This window comes from Oncorhynchus mykiss, chromosome 8 (genome assembly GCF_057628025.1).
Source record: "Oncorhynchus mykiss isolate SJ-2025 chromosome 8, ASM5762802v1, whole genome shotgun sequence".
Classification (NCBI taxonomy): domain Eukaryota; kingdom Metazoa; phylum Chordata; class Actinopteri; order Salmoniformes; family Salmonidae; genus Oncorhynchus; species Oncorhynchus mykiss.
In genome coordinates this window covers 9,175,001-9,193,625 of record NC_143029.1, presented here as the reverse complement: position 1 = coordinate 9,193,625, position 18,625 = coordinate 9,175,001, and the positions used below count along the sequence as shown (strand labels likewise).

The window sequence follows — 18,625 nt, the reverse complement described above, 5'->3', positions numbered from 1 at the left end:
GGATCATTGTCCATTTGAAAGACCCATTTGCGATCAAGCTTTAACTTCCTGACTGATGTCTTGAGATGTTGCTACAATATATCCACCTAATTTTCCTACCTCATTTTCCCTCCTAACATAATGATGGTCATTATGGCCAAACAGTTCTATTTTTGTTTCATCAGACCAGAGGGCATTTCTACAAAAAGTACGATCTTTGTCCCCATGTGCAGTTGCAAACCGTAGTCTGGCTTTTTTATGGCGGTTTTGGAGTAGTGGCTTCTTCCTTGCTGAGCGGCCATTCAGGTCATGTCGATATAGGACTCGTTTTACTGTGGTTGTAGATACCTTTGTACCTGTTTCCTCCAGCATCTTCACAAGGTCCTTTGCTGTTGTTCTGGAATTGATTTGCACTTTTTGCACCAAAGTACATTCATCTCTAGGAGACAGAACGCGTCTCCTTCCTGAGCGGTATGACGGCTGCGTGGTCTCATGGTGTTTATACTTGCATACTATTGTTTGAACAGATGAACGTGGTACCTTCAGGCATTTGGAAATTGCTCCCAAGGATGAACCAGACTGGTGGAGGTCTACATTTTGTTTTCTGAGGTCTTGGCTGATTTCTTTTGATTTTCCCATGATGTCAAGCAAAGAAGCACTGAGTTTGAAGGTAGGCCTTGAAATACATCTATATGTACACCTCCAATTGACTCAAATGATGTCAATTAGCCTATCAGAAGCTTCTAAAGCCACGACATTATTTTCTGGAATTTTCCAAGCTGTTTAAAGGCACAGTCAACATAGGGTATGTCAACTTCTGACCCACTGGAATTGTGATACAGTGAATTAAAAGTGAAATAATCTGTCTGTAAACAATTGTTGGAAAAATTACTTGTGTCATGCACAAAGTAGATGTCCTGACCGACTTGCTAAAACTATAGTTTGTTAACCAGAAATTTGTGGAGTGAATTTGAAAAACAAGTTTTAATGACTCCAACCTAAGTGTATGTAAACTTCCGACTTCAACTGTACATGCCAGCACACATTCTCTACACACACGTGCATTGTTATGTTGTTGTATCGTGGTATTATACATTTTGTATTTTAGATATCTAGTGGTATAATAATGTTATATGATGTACTATTTTATGCTGGGGGGTTCTGTGTAATGAAAGTGTCTTAATTTGTTTGGACCCCAGAAAGAGTAGTTGCTGCCTTGGCAGGAACTAATGGGGATCCATAATAAACCCCAGGAAGAGTAGCTGCTGCCTTGGCAGGAACTAATGGGGATCCATAATAAACCCCAGGAAGAGTAGCTGCTGCCTTGGCAGGAACTAATGGGTATCCATAATAAACCCCAGGAAGAGTAGCTGCTGCCTTGGCAGGAACTAATGGGGATCCATAATAAACCCCAGGAAGAGTAGCTGCTGCCTTGGCAGGAACTAATGGGGATCCATAATAAACCCCAGGAAGAGTAGCTGCTGCCTTGGCAGGAACTAATGGGGATCCATAATAAACCCCAGGAAGAGTAGCTGCTGCCTTGGCAGGAACTAATGGGGATCCATAATAAACCCCAGGAAGAGTAGCTGCTGCCTTGGCAGGAACTAATGGGGATCCATAATAAACCCCAGGAAGAGTAGCTGCTGCCTTGGCAGGAACTAATGGGGATCCATAATAAACCCCAGGAAGAGTAGCTGCTGCCTTGGCAGGAACTAATGGGGATCCATAATAAACCCCAGGAAGAGCAGCTGCTGCCTTGGCAGGAACTAATGGGGATCCATAATAAACCCCAGGAAGAGTAGCTGCTGCCTTGGCAGGAACTAATGAAGATCCATAATAAACCCCAGGAAGAGTAGCTGCTGCCTTGGCAGGAACTAATGGGGATCCATAATAAACCCCAGGAAGAGTAGCTGCTGCCTTGGCAGGATCTAATGGGGATCCTTAATAAACCCCAGGAAGAGTAGCCGCTGCCTTGGCAGGAACTAATGGGGATCCATAATAAACCCCAGGAAGAGTAGCTGCTGCCTTGGCAGGAACTAATGGGGATCCATAATAAACCCCAGGAAGAGTAGCTGCTGCCTTGGCAGGAACTAATGGGGATCCCTAATAAACCCCAGGAAGAGTAGCTGCTGCCTTGGCAGGAACTAATGGGGATCCATAATAAACCCCAGGAAGAGTAGCCGCTGCCTTGGCAGGAACTAATGGGGATCCATAATAAACCCCAGGAAGAGTAGCTGCTGCCTTGGCAGGAACTAATGGGGATCCATAATAAACCCCATGAAGAGTAGCTGCAGCCTTGGCAGGAACTAATGATGATCCTTAATAAATAAGAAATATAAATATATGATCATTTGAGAAAAATTGTCATTTTTTTGTAGTTTTGTTCACGAAAATGCTGTTATCGGGTGTCCTCAATCTAATCATTCAGTCTAATGTCTTTCTTTAGTCATTCAGTCTGTCTGTCTTTAGTCATTCAGCCTGTCTGTCTTTAGTCATTCAGCCTGTCTGTCTTTAGTCATTCAGCCTGTCTGTCTTTAGTCATTCAGCCTGTCTGTCTTTAGTCATTCAGCCTGTCTGTCTTTAGTCATTCAGCCTGTCTGTCTTTAGTCATTCAGCCTGTCTGTCTTTAGTCATTTAGCCTGTCTGTCTTTAGTCATTCAGCCTGTCTGTCTTTAGTCATTCAGCCTGTCTGTCTTTAGTCATTCAGCCTGTCTGTCTTTAGTCATTCAGCCTGTCTGTCTTTAGTCATTCAGCCTGTCTGTCTTTAGTCATTCAGTCTAATGTCATTCATTCTAGTGTGTGTGTGTGTGTGTGTGTGTGTGTGTGTGTGTGTGTGTGTGTGTGTGTGTGTGTGTGTGTTTGCAATTATAACCCCTTGAGCATGAATTAAAGCACTAGACCCAGCTCATCTCATTAAACTTCTGATAGTTGCTTAACTATGATGATAGTTGCTCAACCAGAGAGGATATCAAAATGTTCCCAGGAGCTGACTGCCACCTAGCTTACAGTCCTGTGGCGTAGTCATTGTCTGATTAATAGCTGTGTCTTCATATAAATACTGTATAGGAAGGAAAGTGATGATCAGTGAGATTTGAGTTACTGGATTTAGTTACTTGGTTTCAACCTTATCAACTCAAACCCTCATAATTGGTGCCAAGTTTAACATTATAACTGCAGCTGTGAAGTCTGTTCTGTTGTTTCTACACATACTTCGTTTTTTTGTCATGAAAATAAATGTGTGTCTCTCTCTCTCTCTCTCCTGACCTGGAGGGTGGGTGATGAGGAGATTAGGGTAGGGTGCGGTTAGAAGATGTTTGACAGAGCGAGCAAGCGGTTGGCTGATATTTCTATGGCATTGTGACGGTGCCAACGCCTGCTAATTTACAGTCCTAAGCCCTGGGACATGTTACTCAACCCTCCCTGGGTTAACAAACACATATGTTCCCCTCTCTATCTGTTCTGCTCTCGCTCTCTCTTTCTACACCCGCCACCTCTCTCTCTCTCTCTCTCTCTCGCTCTCTCTCTCTCGCTCTCTCTCTCTATATACTCTCTTCTCTTTCTCTCTCTCTCTGTCTCTCTCTTTCTCTCTTTCTCAATTCAATTCAATTTAAGATATGTATTGGCATGGGAAACATATATTTATATTGCCAAAGCAAGTGAAATAGATAATAAACAAAAGTGAAATTAACAACACAAAATGCACAGTAAACATTACGCTCACAAAAGTTCCAAAACAATAAAGACATTTCAAATGTAAATACTATGTCTATATACAGTGTTGTAACTCTCTCTTTATATACTGTACATACAGTGTTGTAACTCTCTCTTTATATACTGTACATACAGTGTTGTAACTCTCTCTTTATATACTGTACATACAGTGTTGTAACTCTCTCTTTATATACTGTACATACAGTGTTGTAACTCTCTCTTTATATACTGTACATACAGTGTTGTAACTCTCTCTTTATATACTGTACATACAGTGTTGTAACTCTCTCTTTATATACTGTACATGCAGTGTTGTAACTCTCTCTTTATATACTGTACATGCAGTGTTGTAACTCTCTCTTTATATACTGTACATGCAGTGTTGTAACTCTCTCTTTATATACTGTACATGCAGTGTTGTAACTCTCTCTTTATATACTGTACATGCAGTGTTGTAACTCTCTCTTTATATACTGTACATGCAGTGTTGTAACTCTCTCTTTATATACTGTACATGCAGTGTTGTAACTCTCTCTTTATATACTGTACATACAGTGTTGTAACTCTCTCTTTTTATACTGTACATGCAGTGTTGTAACTCTCTCTTTATATACTGTACATACAGTGTTGTAACTCTCTCTTTTTATACTGTACATACAGTGAAATCCCAAAGTACTGTGACATTGACACATGTTTTGTTGTTTTGGCTCTTTACTTCAGCACTGTGGATTTGAAATGATACCATGACTGTGAAGTTGAAGTGAATATTCCTGAATTAATTGTGAAATAATGATGATTGAGAAAGTTACAGACTCACAAATATCATACCCCTAAGACATACCTTTCACCATTATGGCAGCTGTGTGTCTGTAATGTTCTCATCATGATTCAGGATTCATTCAGGATGATCTGTAACCATGGTAGCATCCACATTAATGTAGTAGTGTTTAGAAACATATTATATTCTTATTTACAATAAAAGTTACTCCAAAATGACACAATACATTATTTACCATGAATTTCTATTGGACACAAAATAATCTGAAACACAACCAAAACAAACTGCAAATGCATCCAACAAGTTTGTAGAGGCACAGGCTTGATGTTGTCATTGTTAGCTACGAATATGGGACCAAATACTGCACTTTTTAATGCTGAATAAATATCCATCGTTCTCATCTTTTTTTGTAAACATGTTTTTTTTCTTTGTTTATTTCTGTATTTTGCTATTCACGTGTAATGTATGGGGAGGAGTCTGGGATGTATGGGGAGGAGTCTGGGCTTTAAGGCGATGAGTCTGGGCTGTATGGGGAGGAGTCTGGGATGTATGGGGAGGAGTCTGGGATGTATGGGGAGGAGTCTGGGATGTATGGGGAGGAGTCTGGGATGTATGGGGAGGAGTCTGGGATGTAATGGGGAGGAGTCTGGGATGTATGGGGAGGAGTCTGGGATGTATGGGGAGGAGTATGGGCTGTATGGGGAGGAGTCTGGGCTGTATGGGGAGGAGTCTGGGATGTATGGGGAGGAGTCTGGGATGTATGGGGAGGAGTCTGGGCTGTATGGGGAGGAGTCTGGGATGTATGGGGAGGAGTCTGGAATGTATGGGGAGGAGTCTGGGATGTATGGGGAGGAGTCTGGGATGTAATGGGGAGGAGTCTGGGATGTATGGGGAGGAGTCTGGGATGTATGGGGAGGAGTCTGGGATGTATGGGGAGGAGTCTGGGATGTAATGAGGAGGAGTCTGGGATGTATGGGGAGGAGTCTGGGATGTATGGGGAGGAGTCTGGGCTGTAAGGGGATGAGTCTGGGATGTATGGGGAGGAGTCTGGGATGTATGGGGAGGAGTCTGGGATGTATGGGGAGGAGTCTGGGATGTATGGGGAGGAGTCTGGGATGTATGGGGAGGAGTCTGGAATGATGCTCATACTCTTACTTGAATAACCTGCGTAGTTGCTACTGCTGACAGTATTGATATTATTGACATGTTTGAGTGGGACGAGTGGGACACTCCCCTGCGAGGATATACACTGTAGGTGCCTCCTACATTTTTCCTACTCGAGGCTCTGAGGAAGGCGCTTCATGCTGAAACTTAAGCCGACTGTTTTCTTGTCTCGTCAATGCATCTATCAGATTTATGCAGCAACAGAGTGCTTATTTTGATTCATTCTGGATCGTCACCAGTTGAAATATCCTGGGGTAAGGAATGTTTTTTTGGATTTTCAAGTCTCTCAGTCGAGCACCTGATCTCCCCTTTTTGAGTTTAAGCTGGGCTGAAGTGCGTTTACCTTCTTTACGCATATAAGTGAATTTGTCCCAATACTTTTGGTTCCCTTAAAGTGGTGGACTATGCACAAAAAGTTCTGTCATTTCTAAACAGTTCACCTGATATGGATGAAAATAGCCTCAAATTAAAGCTGACAGTCTGCACTTTAACCTCGTAGTCATTGTATCATTGTAAGTCCAAAGTGCCAGAGCCAAAACAGCAAAGAACGTGTCACTGTCTCAATACTTTTGGAGCTCATTGTATTTCTCTCTTTCTCTCTCTCTCTCTCTCTCTCTCTCTCTCTCTCTCTCTCTCTCTCTCTCTCTCTCTCTCTCTCTTCCTTCCTTGATCTCTTTCTTTCGCTCTCTCTCTCTCTCTCTCTCTCTCTCTCTCTCTCTCTCTCTGCTTATAGTTGCAGTCATGTCAGGAATTGAGTTCATTTCAAATTATGCCACCCACCCATCTTAAATGTCCCTGGCAACTGAGATGAGGCTTTGATGCCAGGGCTAAGGACACACATGGTCACAAGGCCCATACTGAAACACATAGAAACACACTGAAACAGGTCCCATCAGGTGATATCCTGGCCTGGCTAGGTTAGAACTACATATTTGTCTTCCTCTTTTATGACATGGAAATGACTTAGCCCTGTTCCAAGATACCGTTTAAGAGAAATATGCTGTGTGAAAAAAACACGTAGAATCACTTCAGGGCAATAGCCAGGAGGTCAGAGGTCAGGGAATGGACTGGAAAGACAGACATAATGGAGGATTATGTGCAACTAAGAAACCATGTGAAACTCTAAGTCTGCATTCCAAATGACACCCTATTCCCTATGTAGTACACTACTTTAGACCAGAGCCCTATTCCCTATGTAGTACACTACTTTAGACCAGAGCCCTATTCCCTATGTAGTACACTACTTTAGACCAGAGCCCTATTCCCTATATAGTGGTACTACTTTAGACCAGAGCCCTATTCCCTATATAGTGGTACTACTATAGACCAGAGCCCTATTCCCTATATAGTGGTACTACTTTAGACCAGAGCCCTATTCCCTATGTAGTACACTACTTTAGACCAGAGCCCTATTCCCTATGTAGTACACTACTTTAGACCAGAGCCCTATTCCCTATGTAGTACACTACTTTAGACCAGAGCCCTATTCCCTATGTAGTACACTACTTTAGACCAGGGCCCTATTCCCTATGTAGTACACTACTTTAGACCAGAGCCCTATTCCCTATATAGTACACTACTATAGACCAGAACCCCATTCCCTATATAGTGGTACTACTTTAGACCAGAGCCCTATTCCCTATATAGTACACTACTTTAGACCAGAGCCCTATTCCCTATGTAGTACACTACTTTAGACCAGAGCCCTATTCCCTATATAGTGGTACTACTTTAGACCAGAGCCCTATTCCCTATATAGTGCACTACTTTAGACCAGAGCCCTATTCCCTATATAGTGCACTACTTTTGACCAGAGCCCTATGGGAATAGGGGGTCTTTTGGGACCCATGTTTTGTGTAACTGCCTGGCTGTAGCAGATGTGACTAGAAGTTTAGCCACACACACACACACACACACACACACACACACACACACACACACACACACACACACACACACACACACACTGATCTGTGCCCGTGGATGTTTGTAGGGCGAGAGACTGTAGGGAAATGCGGCTGGTAGACGATAGACGCATGCTCTGCTAAGCTCCTCTCCCAGGCATCAACACCTCTCCCTGGGTACCCGCTCGGGAGCTTCAAGCTTCCTGCAGGCCCTCTGGGAGAAGATGTATATACCGTAACCTATTGGTTATATCAGGGTATTGTTACAGAGGAAGCGTCCTTCATGAATTTACACCATGGGACTTCACTGTAAAACGACCAGGAGAGAATGACTTATGGTTATTGATGACAGTGTCAACAGTGTAGAGAATGAGACCTGCAGTACTGTCACCTGGGTTAGGAGTGGCTTCTCTTTATAGATCTCTCTGAGGAGAATACACCTGTGTTCACACACACACACACGAACAGACACACACACATGTCCCCACTCAACATAAACATCTGTCGTGGGGTGGATGTGGCCTACCTTCTTGCATGCTTGTAGTGAGGTTCCCACACAGCAGAAGCTATTGCAGAGAACAGCGAGCTGCACCGGAAACCCATAGTCCGCTGTGAAACGGTTCATAGCTTCACTCATAGTGTGTCAGCCACGCCTTCACTCACTCATCTCAGCTCCCGGATAAGACTGAGGGTCTGAGGTGTTTGGTTGGTTTATTTGTTGCGGAAGGTTTACAGCAACACAGCTGCCTGCTTGTGTGGTGAGACTAAACAGTATGCTTAACATTAAGCAGGTTCTCTGGTGTGGTATGGAATTATGGCATTTTGCAGGTAACGTTATCTGAAACATAAAGGAAAAACATATTTGTTATTGACTTTAGTTTTGTACGATACAGTCTGTTGACGATCTAGTGTGTTCTAGAACTGTTCCATGATGACATCATGATTAACATCTCCTCCCCCCCCCCCTTTTCATCTTCCCCCACAGCCGAGGCCAATCATGAGTTGGGGGTGGGAACTCGCTCCCCGGAGCCGTCCACTCCCAGCCCCACTCCGAGGAGGGCGGGGCCAGGGGAGCATGACCTCTTGACCTGTGGGAGGTGCCAGACCAAATTCCCTCTGGGAGACATCCTGGTCTTCATAGAGCATAAAAGACGACGGTGCAGTGGGGGAGGCCGCGCCCCTGGGGGGTTCTCCAAACCGGGCGAAAGGGGGAACCCCGTCTTGCTGCGGGGAGGGGCGGTGCCGGTGGAGGTGGGGGTGCAGGTGACCCCTCATGGGGAGGAAGAAGAGGAGAGGAGGCTGACGCCCGCTAAAGGAATCTGTCCCAAGCAGGAAAGAGGGAACACAGGTAGGAAATCAGAACTCACTCTGAGCTTTGCCCCTCAATTACACAGACACACACACACACACACACACACACACACACACACACACACACACACACACACACACACACACACACACACACACACACTGCCTGAAGGACTCCTGCTGTTGTAACCAGTTGTGCCAGAACGTGACAGAGCCCTGTGTGTGTGTGTGTGTGTGTGTGTGTGTGTGTGTGTGTGTGTGTGTGTGTGTGTGTGTGTGTGTGTGTGTGTGTGTGTGTGTGTGTGTGTGTGTGTGTGTGTGTCTGTGTGTGTCTGTGTGTGTGTGTGTGTTCACATAAGGAGATTCCACCGCATCAAAAGGTTAAGAAAGCTGATTAAAATGCTGTGGCTGGGAGGTGCAGAGAAGAGGATTAATAAAGAGGATATAGGACCATTGATCTGGATTAAAGAGACTGTTTAGTATCAGCAAGTGGAGCTGCAGGGGGACAAGCTCAAAGTTATCAGGGCACAAAGTCATCACTGCAGGAACTCAAACTGCTGGACTGGAGACAGTGGAATGGGTGGAATGGGTGGATTGGGTGGATTGGGTGGAATGGGTGGAATGGGTGGAATGGGTGAATTGGGTGGAATGGGTGGAATGGGTGGAATGGGTGGATTGGGTGGAATGGGTGGAATGGGTGGATTGGGTGGATTGGGTGGAATGGGTGGATTGGGTGGAATGGGTGGAATGGGTGGAATGGGTGGATTGGGTGAATTGGGTGAATTGGGTGAATTGAGTTAAGTCAAGTCAGTCAATTGCAGAGAGACCATAAAGCAGACAGTACGACGAGGAAGACTGTTCCCCCTTTTTGCAAAAAAAAAATATTGCTACACAACTCAACACGCTGGTATAACAGACTGAGAGAAATAGACACGTCTTGAGTTTATCCCAAATCAATTCATTTAGAAGCAACGTGAGTCAGAATCAGATCCCACCCAGTTGAATTCCTTTCTTCCATCTCCACAGTACTAGTGACCTTCCCCTGATTTATTTCCCCGGAGGAAAAGTCAACCTTATCTCTGGGAATGCAGGACAAGGAACCACTCCGGGGCTGAATTAATGAATGAAACAGTTCAGGAGCGTTTCGAGCTTTACTCAACACATTAGATTGCCACTTAGAGCCGTGTTCTTCAGTTTCAGCCAAACCAGATTATATTTAATAGGGCTAATTAGATCCAACATGGCTGCCAGACAGAGCCGAGCGCATAGGGGGCCCGAGGTGGAAGGAACAGAACACATGCTAGCCTATGTGGGTCACAGAGAGCAGAGCACTGCGGTTGGGAAGGGAGGGAGTCTGGGAGAAGGGCTCACCCAGGGTCTGTGAAACGTAAACACACACACACACACACACGCAGAAACACAGACATACAAACACACAAACATACAGGCAGACACGTCCAACAGCACGCAAGTCTGCCCACATGCACACACTCAGGAACACGCTTTAACCCCTTCCTCTCCTGACTGAGACAGATGAGTGGTTTCGTTTTGTAACATCCTGCCTTGGCTTTGTTCTGTGTCATCCGCTTAGACTACAAGGATGCTGCAAGGCACGTTAAACTGGAGAAGACACACACACACACACACACACACACACCATGTTGGATGAAAATAGTCCTTCAGTGTCCTCTTTTTTTCCTTGCTTTCCTCTCACTGATGCAAACCCGTGAGCCATGTGTGTGTCACAGGTGGCTGGTGGCACCTTAATTGGGGAGTACGGGCTCGTGGTAATGGCCAGAATGGAATGATATGTGTTTGATACCACTCCATTCACTCTACTATGTAATTATGTTGTATTTATGATGTATTTATTATGTCATTATTATGAGTCGTCCTCCCCTTTACCAGCCTCATGTGGTGTGTGTGTACGGTTGAGACAGTGGTACGTGTTTGAGATTCTGTTCTGGGAAAGAGCACGGAGGAGAAGGGTGTGTGTGTGTGTGTGTGTGTGTGTGTGTGTGTGTGTGTGTGTGTGTGTGTGTGTGTGTGTGTGTGTGTGTGTGTGTGTGTTTGAGATGTGTGTGTGTGTGTGAGTGTGAGTGTGAGTGTGTGTGTGTGTGTGTGTGTGAGTGTGTGTGTGTGTGAAGATTGCAGCCAGGTCACCCTTTATACGAGTCAGGATTCGACTCGTCTGTGTCTGAGGACATCAGGAGATGAAGTGGAAACCTTCAGGTAGGTTTGGGTTTAGAGGGATGGACGTAAGCTTCAGCCTCTGATTCCGAAGGTTGCCAAGCGATAGAAAGTTGTTTTTTAGATTTATTGTTTTAAGACTTCCTAAATCTTAACCTTAACCATTCAGAGTTAATGCCTAAACTTAACCTCAAACACTTTGAAATGTGACACTTCTCTCTCTTCCCTCATCTCTCTTCTCTCTCTTCCCTCATCTCTCTTCTCTCTCTTCCCTCATCTCTCTTCTCTCTCTTCCCTCATCTCTCTTCTCTCTCTTCCCTCATCTCTCTTCTCTCTCTTCCCTCATCTCTCTTCTCTCTCTTCCCTCATCTCTCTTCTCTCTCTCCCCTCAACTTTGACATTTCTCTCTCTCTCTCTCTCTCTCTCTCTCTCTCTCTCTCTCTCTCTCTCTCTCTCTCTCTGTCTCTCTCTCTCTCTCTCTCTCTCTCTCTCTCTCTCTCTGTCTTTCTCTCTCTCTCTTGAGCTTGAGCTTGGTCTCTAAAGCTCTAGTTTAAGGCCCCAGACATTTCATTACTCTGTGGTGATATATTGTACAGTGTGGTAGAGACTTGTCAACAGCAGTGAGTGCTGTAGTTATTGTATGGGGTAGTTGTCATATTAACAGTAGTAGTATAGCAGAATCACAGCAGTAGAGTCTATAACGTCCCTTGGTATTCCAGTATCAAGAAGTGTATTTGAATGTGTCAGTGCATTCTCTCTCTCTTCTCAGTTTTCCTCTCTTCTCTCTCTTCCCTCATCTCTCTTCTCTCTCTTCCCTCATCTCTCTTCTCTCTCTTCCCTCATCTCTCTTCTCTCTCTTCCCTCATCTCTCTTCTCTCTCTCTTCCCTCATCTCTCTTCCCTCATCTCTCTTCTCTCTCTCTTCCCTCATCTCTCTTCCCTCATCTCTCTTCTCTCTCTCTTCCCTCATCTCTCTTCCCTCATCTCTCTTCTCTCGCTCTTCTCAGTTTTCCTCTCTTCTCTCTCTTCCCTCATCTCTCTTCTCTCTCTTCCCTCATCTCTCTTCTCTCTCTTCCCTCATCTCTCTTCTCTCTCTTCCCTCATCTCTCTTCTCTCTCTTCCCTCATCTTTCTTCTCTCTCTTCCCTCATCTTTCTTCTCTCTCTTCCCTCATCTCTCTTCTCTCTCTTCCCTCATCTCTCTTCTCTCTCTCTTCCCTCTTTTCTCCCTGCCCTGCCACCCATTGCTATTTTAATCACCTGGCATGCTCACATTAGCATATTAAATAGGCTTTAATCATGAAAAGCAATCAGGGTGTTGCATATTCATACCTTCGCTCCCTGTATAGTCAGTCGGGCAGGGTCCCTGTCTCGCTTCTGTACCAAGCAGGCCTAATCAGCACGCTGCCTGCGTAATAGCTGCAGCCTGGCCCATCGCATGAAAACACACACACACACACACACACACACACACACACACACACACACACACACACACACACACACACACACACACACACACACACACACACACACACACATGGCGCACGTGGACTGACTAATGCACATAAAAAAGGTTTTGAAGTTTAGAAATAAGTTCACTTGCTACTTCTGGGTTTTCTCTGCAGTGGGAGAGACAGATGGAGCAAGGGAAGGAAATGAGAGACAAGAGGAGAGAAGAGGAGAGGAGGATGAGAGGAGAGAATAATAGAGGGAGGAAGAGGAGAGGAAAGGAGAGAAGAGGAGAGGAGAGGAGAGGAGGGGAGGGGAGGGGAGGGGAGGGGAGGAGTGTAGAGGAGAGTAGAGTAGAGTAGAGTAGAGTAGAGGAAAGGAGAGAAGAGGAGAGGAGGAAGAGGAGAGGAAAGGAGAGAAGATGAGAGGGGAGTAGAGTAGAGTAGAGTAGAGTAGAGTAGAGTAGAGTAGAGTAGAGTAGAGTAGAGTAGAGTAGAGTAGAGTAGAGTAGAGTAGAGGAAAGGAGAGAAGAGGAGAGGAGAGAAGGAAGAGGAGAGGAAAGGAGAGAAGAGAAGAGGAGAGGAGAGGAGAGGGGAGGGGAGGAGAGGGGAGTAGAGTAGAGTAGAATATAGTAGAGTAGAGTAGAGGAGAGGAGAGGAAAGGAGAGAAGAGTAGAGTAGAATATAGTAGAGTAGAGTAGAGTAGAATATAGTAGAGTAGAGTAGAATAGAGTAGAATATAGTAGAGTAGAGTAGAATAGAGTAGAATATAGTAGAGTAGAGTAGAGTAGAATATAGTAGAGTAGAGTAGAGTAGAATATAGTAGAGTAGAGTAGAGTAGAGGAAAAGAAAGGAGAGGGGGAAAAGAGATAAAATAGATTCTGAGACAGATCCCTCAGATTGGAGCTGTGAATATTTGTACAGACGTTCAAGGATGCACACACACACACACACCTACATTAGCATAATGACTTTGTAGTTTTGCATTCATCACATTTGCATATGAAACCATGTTAATTACTCCTGATGATATTTCGTTTCTACTTGCTTCATTTGATGTCCAGGCCTCAGGGTTGTGATTAAGGGTTATGGGGAGGCAGTTGGGTGTTGTAGGGGAGTGTGTGTACACGTGAGAGTCCTGCGTATATGAGGAGTGTGTGTGTGTGTGTGTGAGTGTGTGTGAGTGTGTATGTGTATGTGTATGTGTATGTGTATGTGTGTGTGTGTGTGTGTGTGTGTGTGTGTGTGTGTGTGTGTGTGTGTGTGTGAGAGAGAGAGAGAGTCCTGCGTACATGGGGTGTGTGTGTGTGAGAGAGAGAGAGTCCTGCGTACATGAGAGGTGTGTGAGTGTGTGTGTGTTTGTCTGCTCCAGTTGGTGTGTTCAGTGCAGTGTGTATTTTGGGAGACACTCCTGCAGTAGTAGGTTGCACTAAAGAATGTCAAAGGACCATGTCTCTACACACATAACCCCTTATGTCTGTCCTACGCTCTCTTTAAGTCTGTCCTACGCTCTCTTTAAGTCTGTTCTGCGCTCTCTTTAAGTCTTTCCTGCGCTCTCTTTAAGTCTTTCCAACGCTCTCTTTAAGTCTGTCCTACACTCTCTTTAAGTATGTCCTATGCTCTCTTTAAGTCTGTCCTACGCTCTCTTTAAGTCTGTCCTACGCTCTCTTTAAGTCTGTCCTATGCTCTCTTTAAGTCTGTCCTACGCTCTCTTTAAGTCTGTTCTACGCTCTCTTTAAGTCTGTCCTATGCTCTCTTTAAGTCTGTCCTACGCTCTCTTTAAGTCTGTCCTACGCTCTCTTTAAGTCTGTCCTATGCTCTCTTTAAGTCTGTCCTACGCTTTCTTTAAGTCTCTCCTACACTCTCTTTAAATCTGTCCAGAGCCCTCTCCTTATGTAGGGGAAGAGAGACACAATATCCCCTTATGTCTGTCCTACGCTCTCTTTAAGTCTGTCCTACGCTCTCCTTATGTAGGGGAAGAGAGACAGAACACAATACAGGAAATATGACTGAGACTGTACTTTCTGGGGTCTGGAGGACTACTCAGACCGGAACAGCGATTGCCTTTACCACAATTTGAATGCAGAAGTTTAAAAAACACTATATTCAGACTAGGACACTCCCCACAGTGATTTCCTATGCCCCTAATTTCAAGGCAGAAATTGAGAAATAACACTGCAGATTTCATTGAGAGAAAGGCTGCACTGCAAGCGTTGTTGTCTGGTCTGCAAACATTTAGCATTTTTTTTCTTCTTTGTTGCAATTATGTATAAGCTGTAGATAGGCCTACAGAGTCTATATAACTTTACCTCCATCCTGCCCCGCCTCGCTCCGCATCTCTAGCCCTCTACAATGTTCCGTTTTCAGGCTAGCTGAAAGGAGACCACCCCAGGGCTGTCTGACTGCCTGGCTGTGTGTTCAACCAGGTTCAACCAGGTCCATACTTGGAGGCATTATACATATGTGATGGAGACACATATGTGTACCACCTGACCTATTGGAGCGACACACACGCACACGCACACACGCACACACACACACACACGCACACGCACACACACACACACACACACACACACACACACACACACACACACACACACACACACACACACACACACACACACACAGGCTCCCACATGAAGGCATCAAACGGTTCATTGCCATCTTTATGGCACTCATATGGCAGCACATTTGATATTTTCCTACCACAGTGGAGGAATAAAACTCACCACTAATTTGGACTGGGCTAGCAAGGGAGCATTCAGAGATGCTTGCCGCTAAATTTCCGCATAATTGTGCGTGTGTGAATTTATGTGTGTGTGTGTGTGTGTGTGTGTATGTGTGTGTGTGTGTGTGTGTGTGTGTGTGTGTGTGTGTATGTGTGTGTGTGTGTGTGTGTGTTTGAAGGAAACACGTATGTGTTGTCTGATGGTGTTGTCCAGATGTGCTGTGGATTTTTATGTTGCTTAATAGGCGAGTCTTAAACGCGTAGAGGAATCACACCGCGTCCAGCTATGTCACACTGTGTGTGTGTGTGTGTGTGTGTGTGTGTGTGTGTGTGTGTGTGTATGTGTGTGTGTGTGTGTGTGTGTTTGAAGGAAACACGTATGTGTTGTCTGATGGTGTTGTCCAGATGTGCTGTGGATTTTTATGTTGCTTAATAGGCGAGTCTTAAACGCGTAGAGGAATCACACCGCGTCCAGCTATGTCACACTGTGTGTGTGTGTGTGTGTGTGTGTGTCACTCATTGATTTTGGGTTAAGTTAAGGCTTAAGTGAAAATGTAGTAGGAGTAGAAGGAGGAGTAGGAGTAGAAGGAGGAGAAGGAGGAGAAGCAGGAGAAGAAGGAGTAGAAGGAGAATGAGGAGTAGGAGTAGAAGGAGGAGAGGAAGGAGTAGAAGGAGTAGAAGGAGAAGGAGGAGTAGGAGGAGTAGAAGGAGTAGAATAAGGAGTAGAAGGAGGAGTAGGAGGAGAAGGAGTAGAAGGAGTAGAAGGAGGAGAAGGAGGAGTAGAAGGAGGAGTAGGAGAAGGAGGAGTAGAAGGAGAAGGAGGAGTAGAAGGAGAAGGAGGAGTAGAAGGAGAAGGAGGAGTAGAAGGAGTAGCGACTAGCAAGTAGCGATAGTGGTACTGATACGCTTTATCAGTTGATCTGTGAATGGAAGGAGGCTGTTTCTACAAGGTGTCTGACGTTGTACTGTTAAAGTACCACAGTGAATGTAGTTTGCTGCTCACTGAGAGAGATTTTCCATACATACACCTTGTGATTGAGATTGAATGCTGTGAATGGTGTTCTGTTGAGCCCAAGGCCTTGCTGTGCAGGTGTTCTAGAGACATGATGTTAACGTCCTCTGATTCTCCCAAGAAGAGCTATATTTCTAAAGATTGAACATGATGCCAACAACCATACACGTTTTTTTATTTTCTGAGACGCTTTCGACCCGACCAGGGATTGTCACAACAATTAGAAACCTGCCCTGCAACATAGACAAGAGACTTACCCCTGTTTTAACACCAGTCTTTAGGTAACAACTTAAGCCTTTCATAGATGACAGACATGGGATAAAAAGCTCTTTAGACATTTTTCTAAGTCTATTGTACAGTCTGCAAACTTCAGAAAATATGTTCCCCATTTAGGAAATAGGAGAGCTGTTCTGACCAGGGTGTTTTCTGACCAGGGTGTGTTTTGACCAGGGTGTTTTCTGACCAGGGTGTTTTCTGACCAGGGTGTTTTCTGACCAGGGTGTTTTCTGACCAGGGTGTGTTTTGACCAGGGCATGTTCACTCCCTGAATTTTTCTGTTGAAAAGTAGATGGTGTGTTTACATTCTGACTGTGTGTGGTTTTGTAAAGACGGTCTTGTGTGTTTGAGAGAAGGGTTAATCCCAGTTACTTTAGTGTTATTATGTATCTTAGTATCTTATTGGCTGATCTGTCTGTCTGATATGGTACTGTTAAAGTCAAGAGACAGACTGCAGTGTCTACACTTAATTAAGTTAAATTGTTAATAGCTACATTATTAAGTTACATTTTGAATAGCTACTTGTTAATAGCAACAGTACATTATTAAGTTAAATTGTTAACAGCTACATTATTAAGTTACATTCTTAACAGCTACATTATTAAGTTAAATTCTTAACAGCTACATTATTAAGTTAAATTGTTAATAGCTACATTATTAAGTTACATTGTTAACAGCTACATTATTAAGTTAAATTTTGAATAGCTACTTGTTAATAGCAACAGTATTAACTTAAATTGTTAATAGCTACAGTACATTATTAAGTTAAATTGTTAACAGCTACATTATTAGGTTAAATTGTTAACAGCTACATTATTACATTACATTACCCCATTATTTTTATTTCAACTTTGCACATTCTTCCATTGCAAAACTACCATTCCAGTGTTTTACTTGCTATATTTTATTTACTTTGCCACCATGGCCTTTTTTGCCTTTACCTCCCTTCTCACCTCATTTGCGCACATTGTATATAGACTTGTTTATACTGTATTATTGACTGTATGTTTGTTTTACTCCATGTGTAACTCTGTGTCGTTGTATCTGTCAAACTGCTTTGCTTTATCTTGGCCAGGTCGCAATTGTAAATGAGAACTTGTTCTCAACTTTCCTACCTGGTTAAATAAAGGTAAAATAAATAAATAAATAAAAAACATTGTTAACAGCTACATTATTAAGTTACATTGTTAATAGCTACAATATTAAGTAAAATTGTTAACAGTTACATTATTAAGTAAAATTGTTCATAGCTAGAGCACATTATTAAGTTAAATTGTTAACAGCTACATTATTAAGTTAAATTATTAACAGCTACATTATTAGGTTAAATTGTTAACAGCTACATTATTAAGTTAAATTATTAACAGCTACATTATTAAGTTAAATTATTAACAGCTACATTATTAGGTTAAATTGTTAACAGCTACATTATTAAGTTAAATTATTAACAGCTACATTATTAAGTTAAATTGTTAACAGCTAGCTACATTATTAAGTTAAATGGTTAACATCTAAATTATTAAGTTACATTGTTAATAGGCACATTATTAAGTTAAATTGTTAATAGCTACATTATTAAGTTAAATTGTTAACAGCTACATTATTAAGTTAAATTCTTAACAGCTACATTATTAAGTTAAATTGTTAACAGCTACATTATTACGTTAAATTGCTAATAACTACATTATTAAGTTAAATTGCTAATAGCTACATTATTAAGTTAAATTCTTAACAGCTACATTATTGTCAGTTCTATGAATCACAGACAAATAATGGAAATGATGTTGTTCAAATAATATCATATCTTCTTTTTGTTGTATTAAATCTTGTAATAATGTATGTACTGTCCCTGCTCAATAATTTGATCTAAATCATTGTGGAGTTTTATATTGTATATATCCCCCTTCCTTATTTAAAAAGAGAATGGTTGATGACAACAGACCCAAGGGAATTACCTCTGCAAGGTTACAGAGGTACCATGATAACAAGTCAACCTACACACACACACACACACACACACACACACACACACACACACCCCTTCTCCTCCGTGCTCTTTCCCAGAACAAAGCTAAAAGAAAGAGTCAGATGTTATCAGTGTGATTGGAGCCAGTGGAGCAA

At 43.2% G+C, this 18,625-nt stretch overlaps 1 protein-coding gene across 2 annotated transcripts in view; it reads left to right on the top strand.

The window, feature by feature from the left end:
• Positions 1-18,625, top strand: part of LOC110529319 (B-cell lymphoma/leukemia 11B) — a 47,331-nt gene that overhangs the window by 13,289 nt on the left and 15,417 nt on the right. Inside the window, exons 1-2 of one of the 2 annotated variants that reach the window (XM_036984672.2) lie at positions 8,218-8,364; positions 8,522-8,884. In XM_036984672.2, coding sequence (XP_036840567.2) covers positions 8,310-8,364; positions 8,522-8,884 — 418 coding nt within the window. In that variant the 5' untranslated portion in view covers positions 8,218-8,309. Of the gene's footprint in view, positions 1-8,217; positions 8,365-8,521; positions 8,885-18,625 lie in introns of those variants that run through there. The other variant, XM_036984671.2, reaches the window with a different exon arrangement.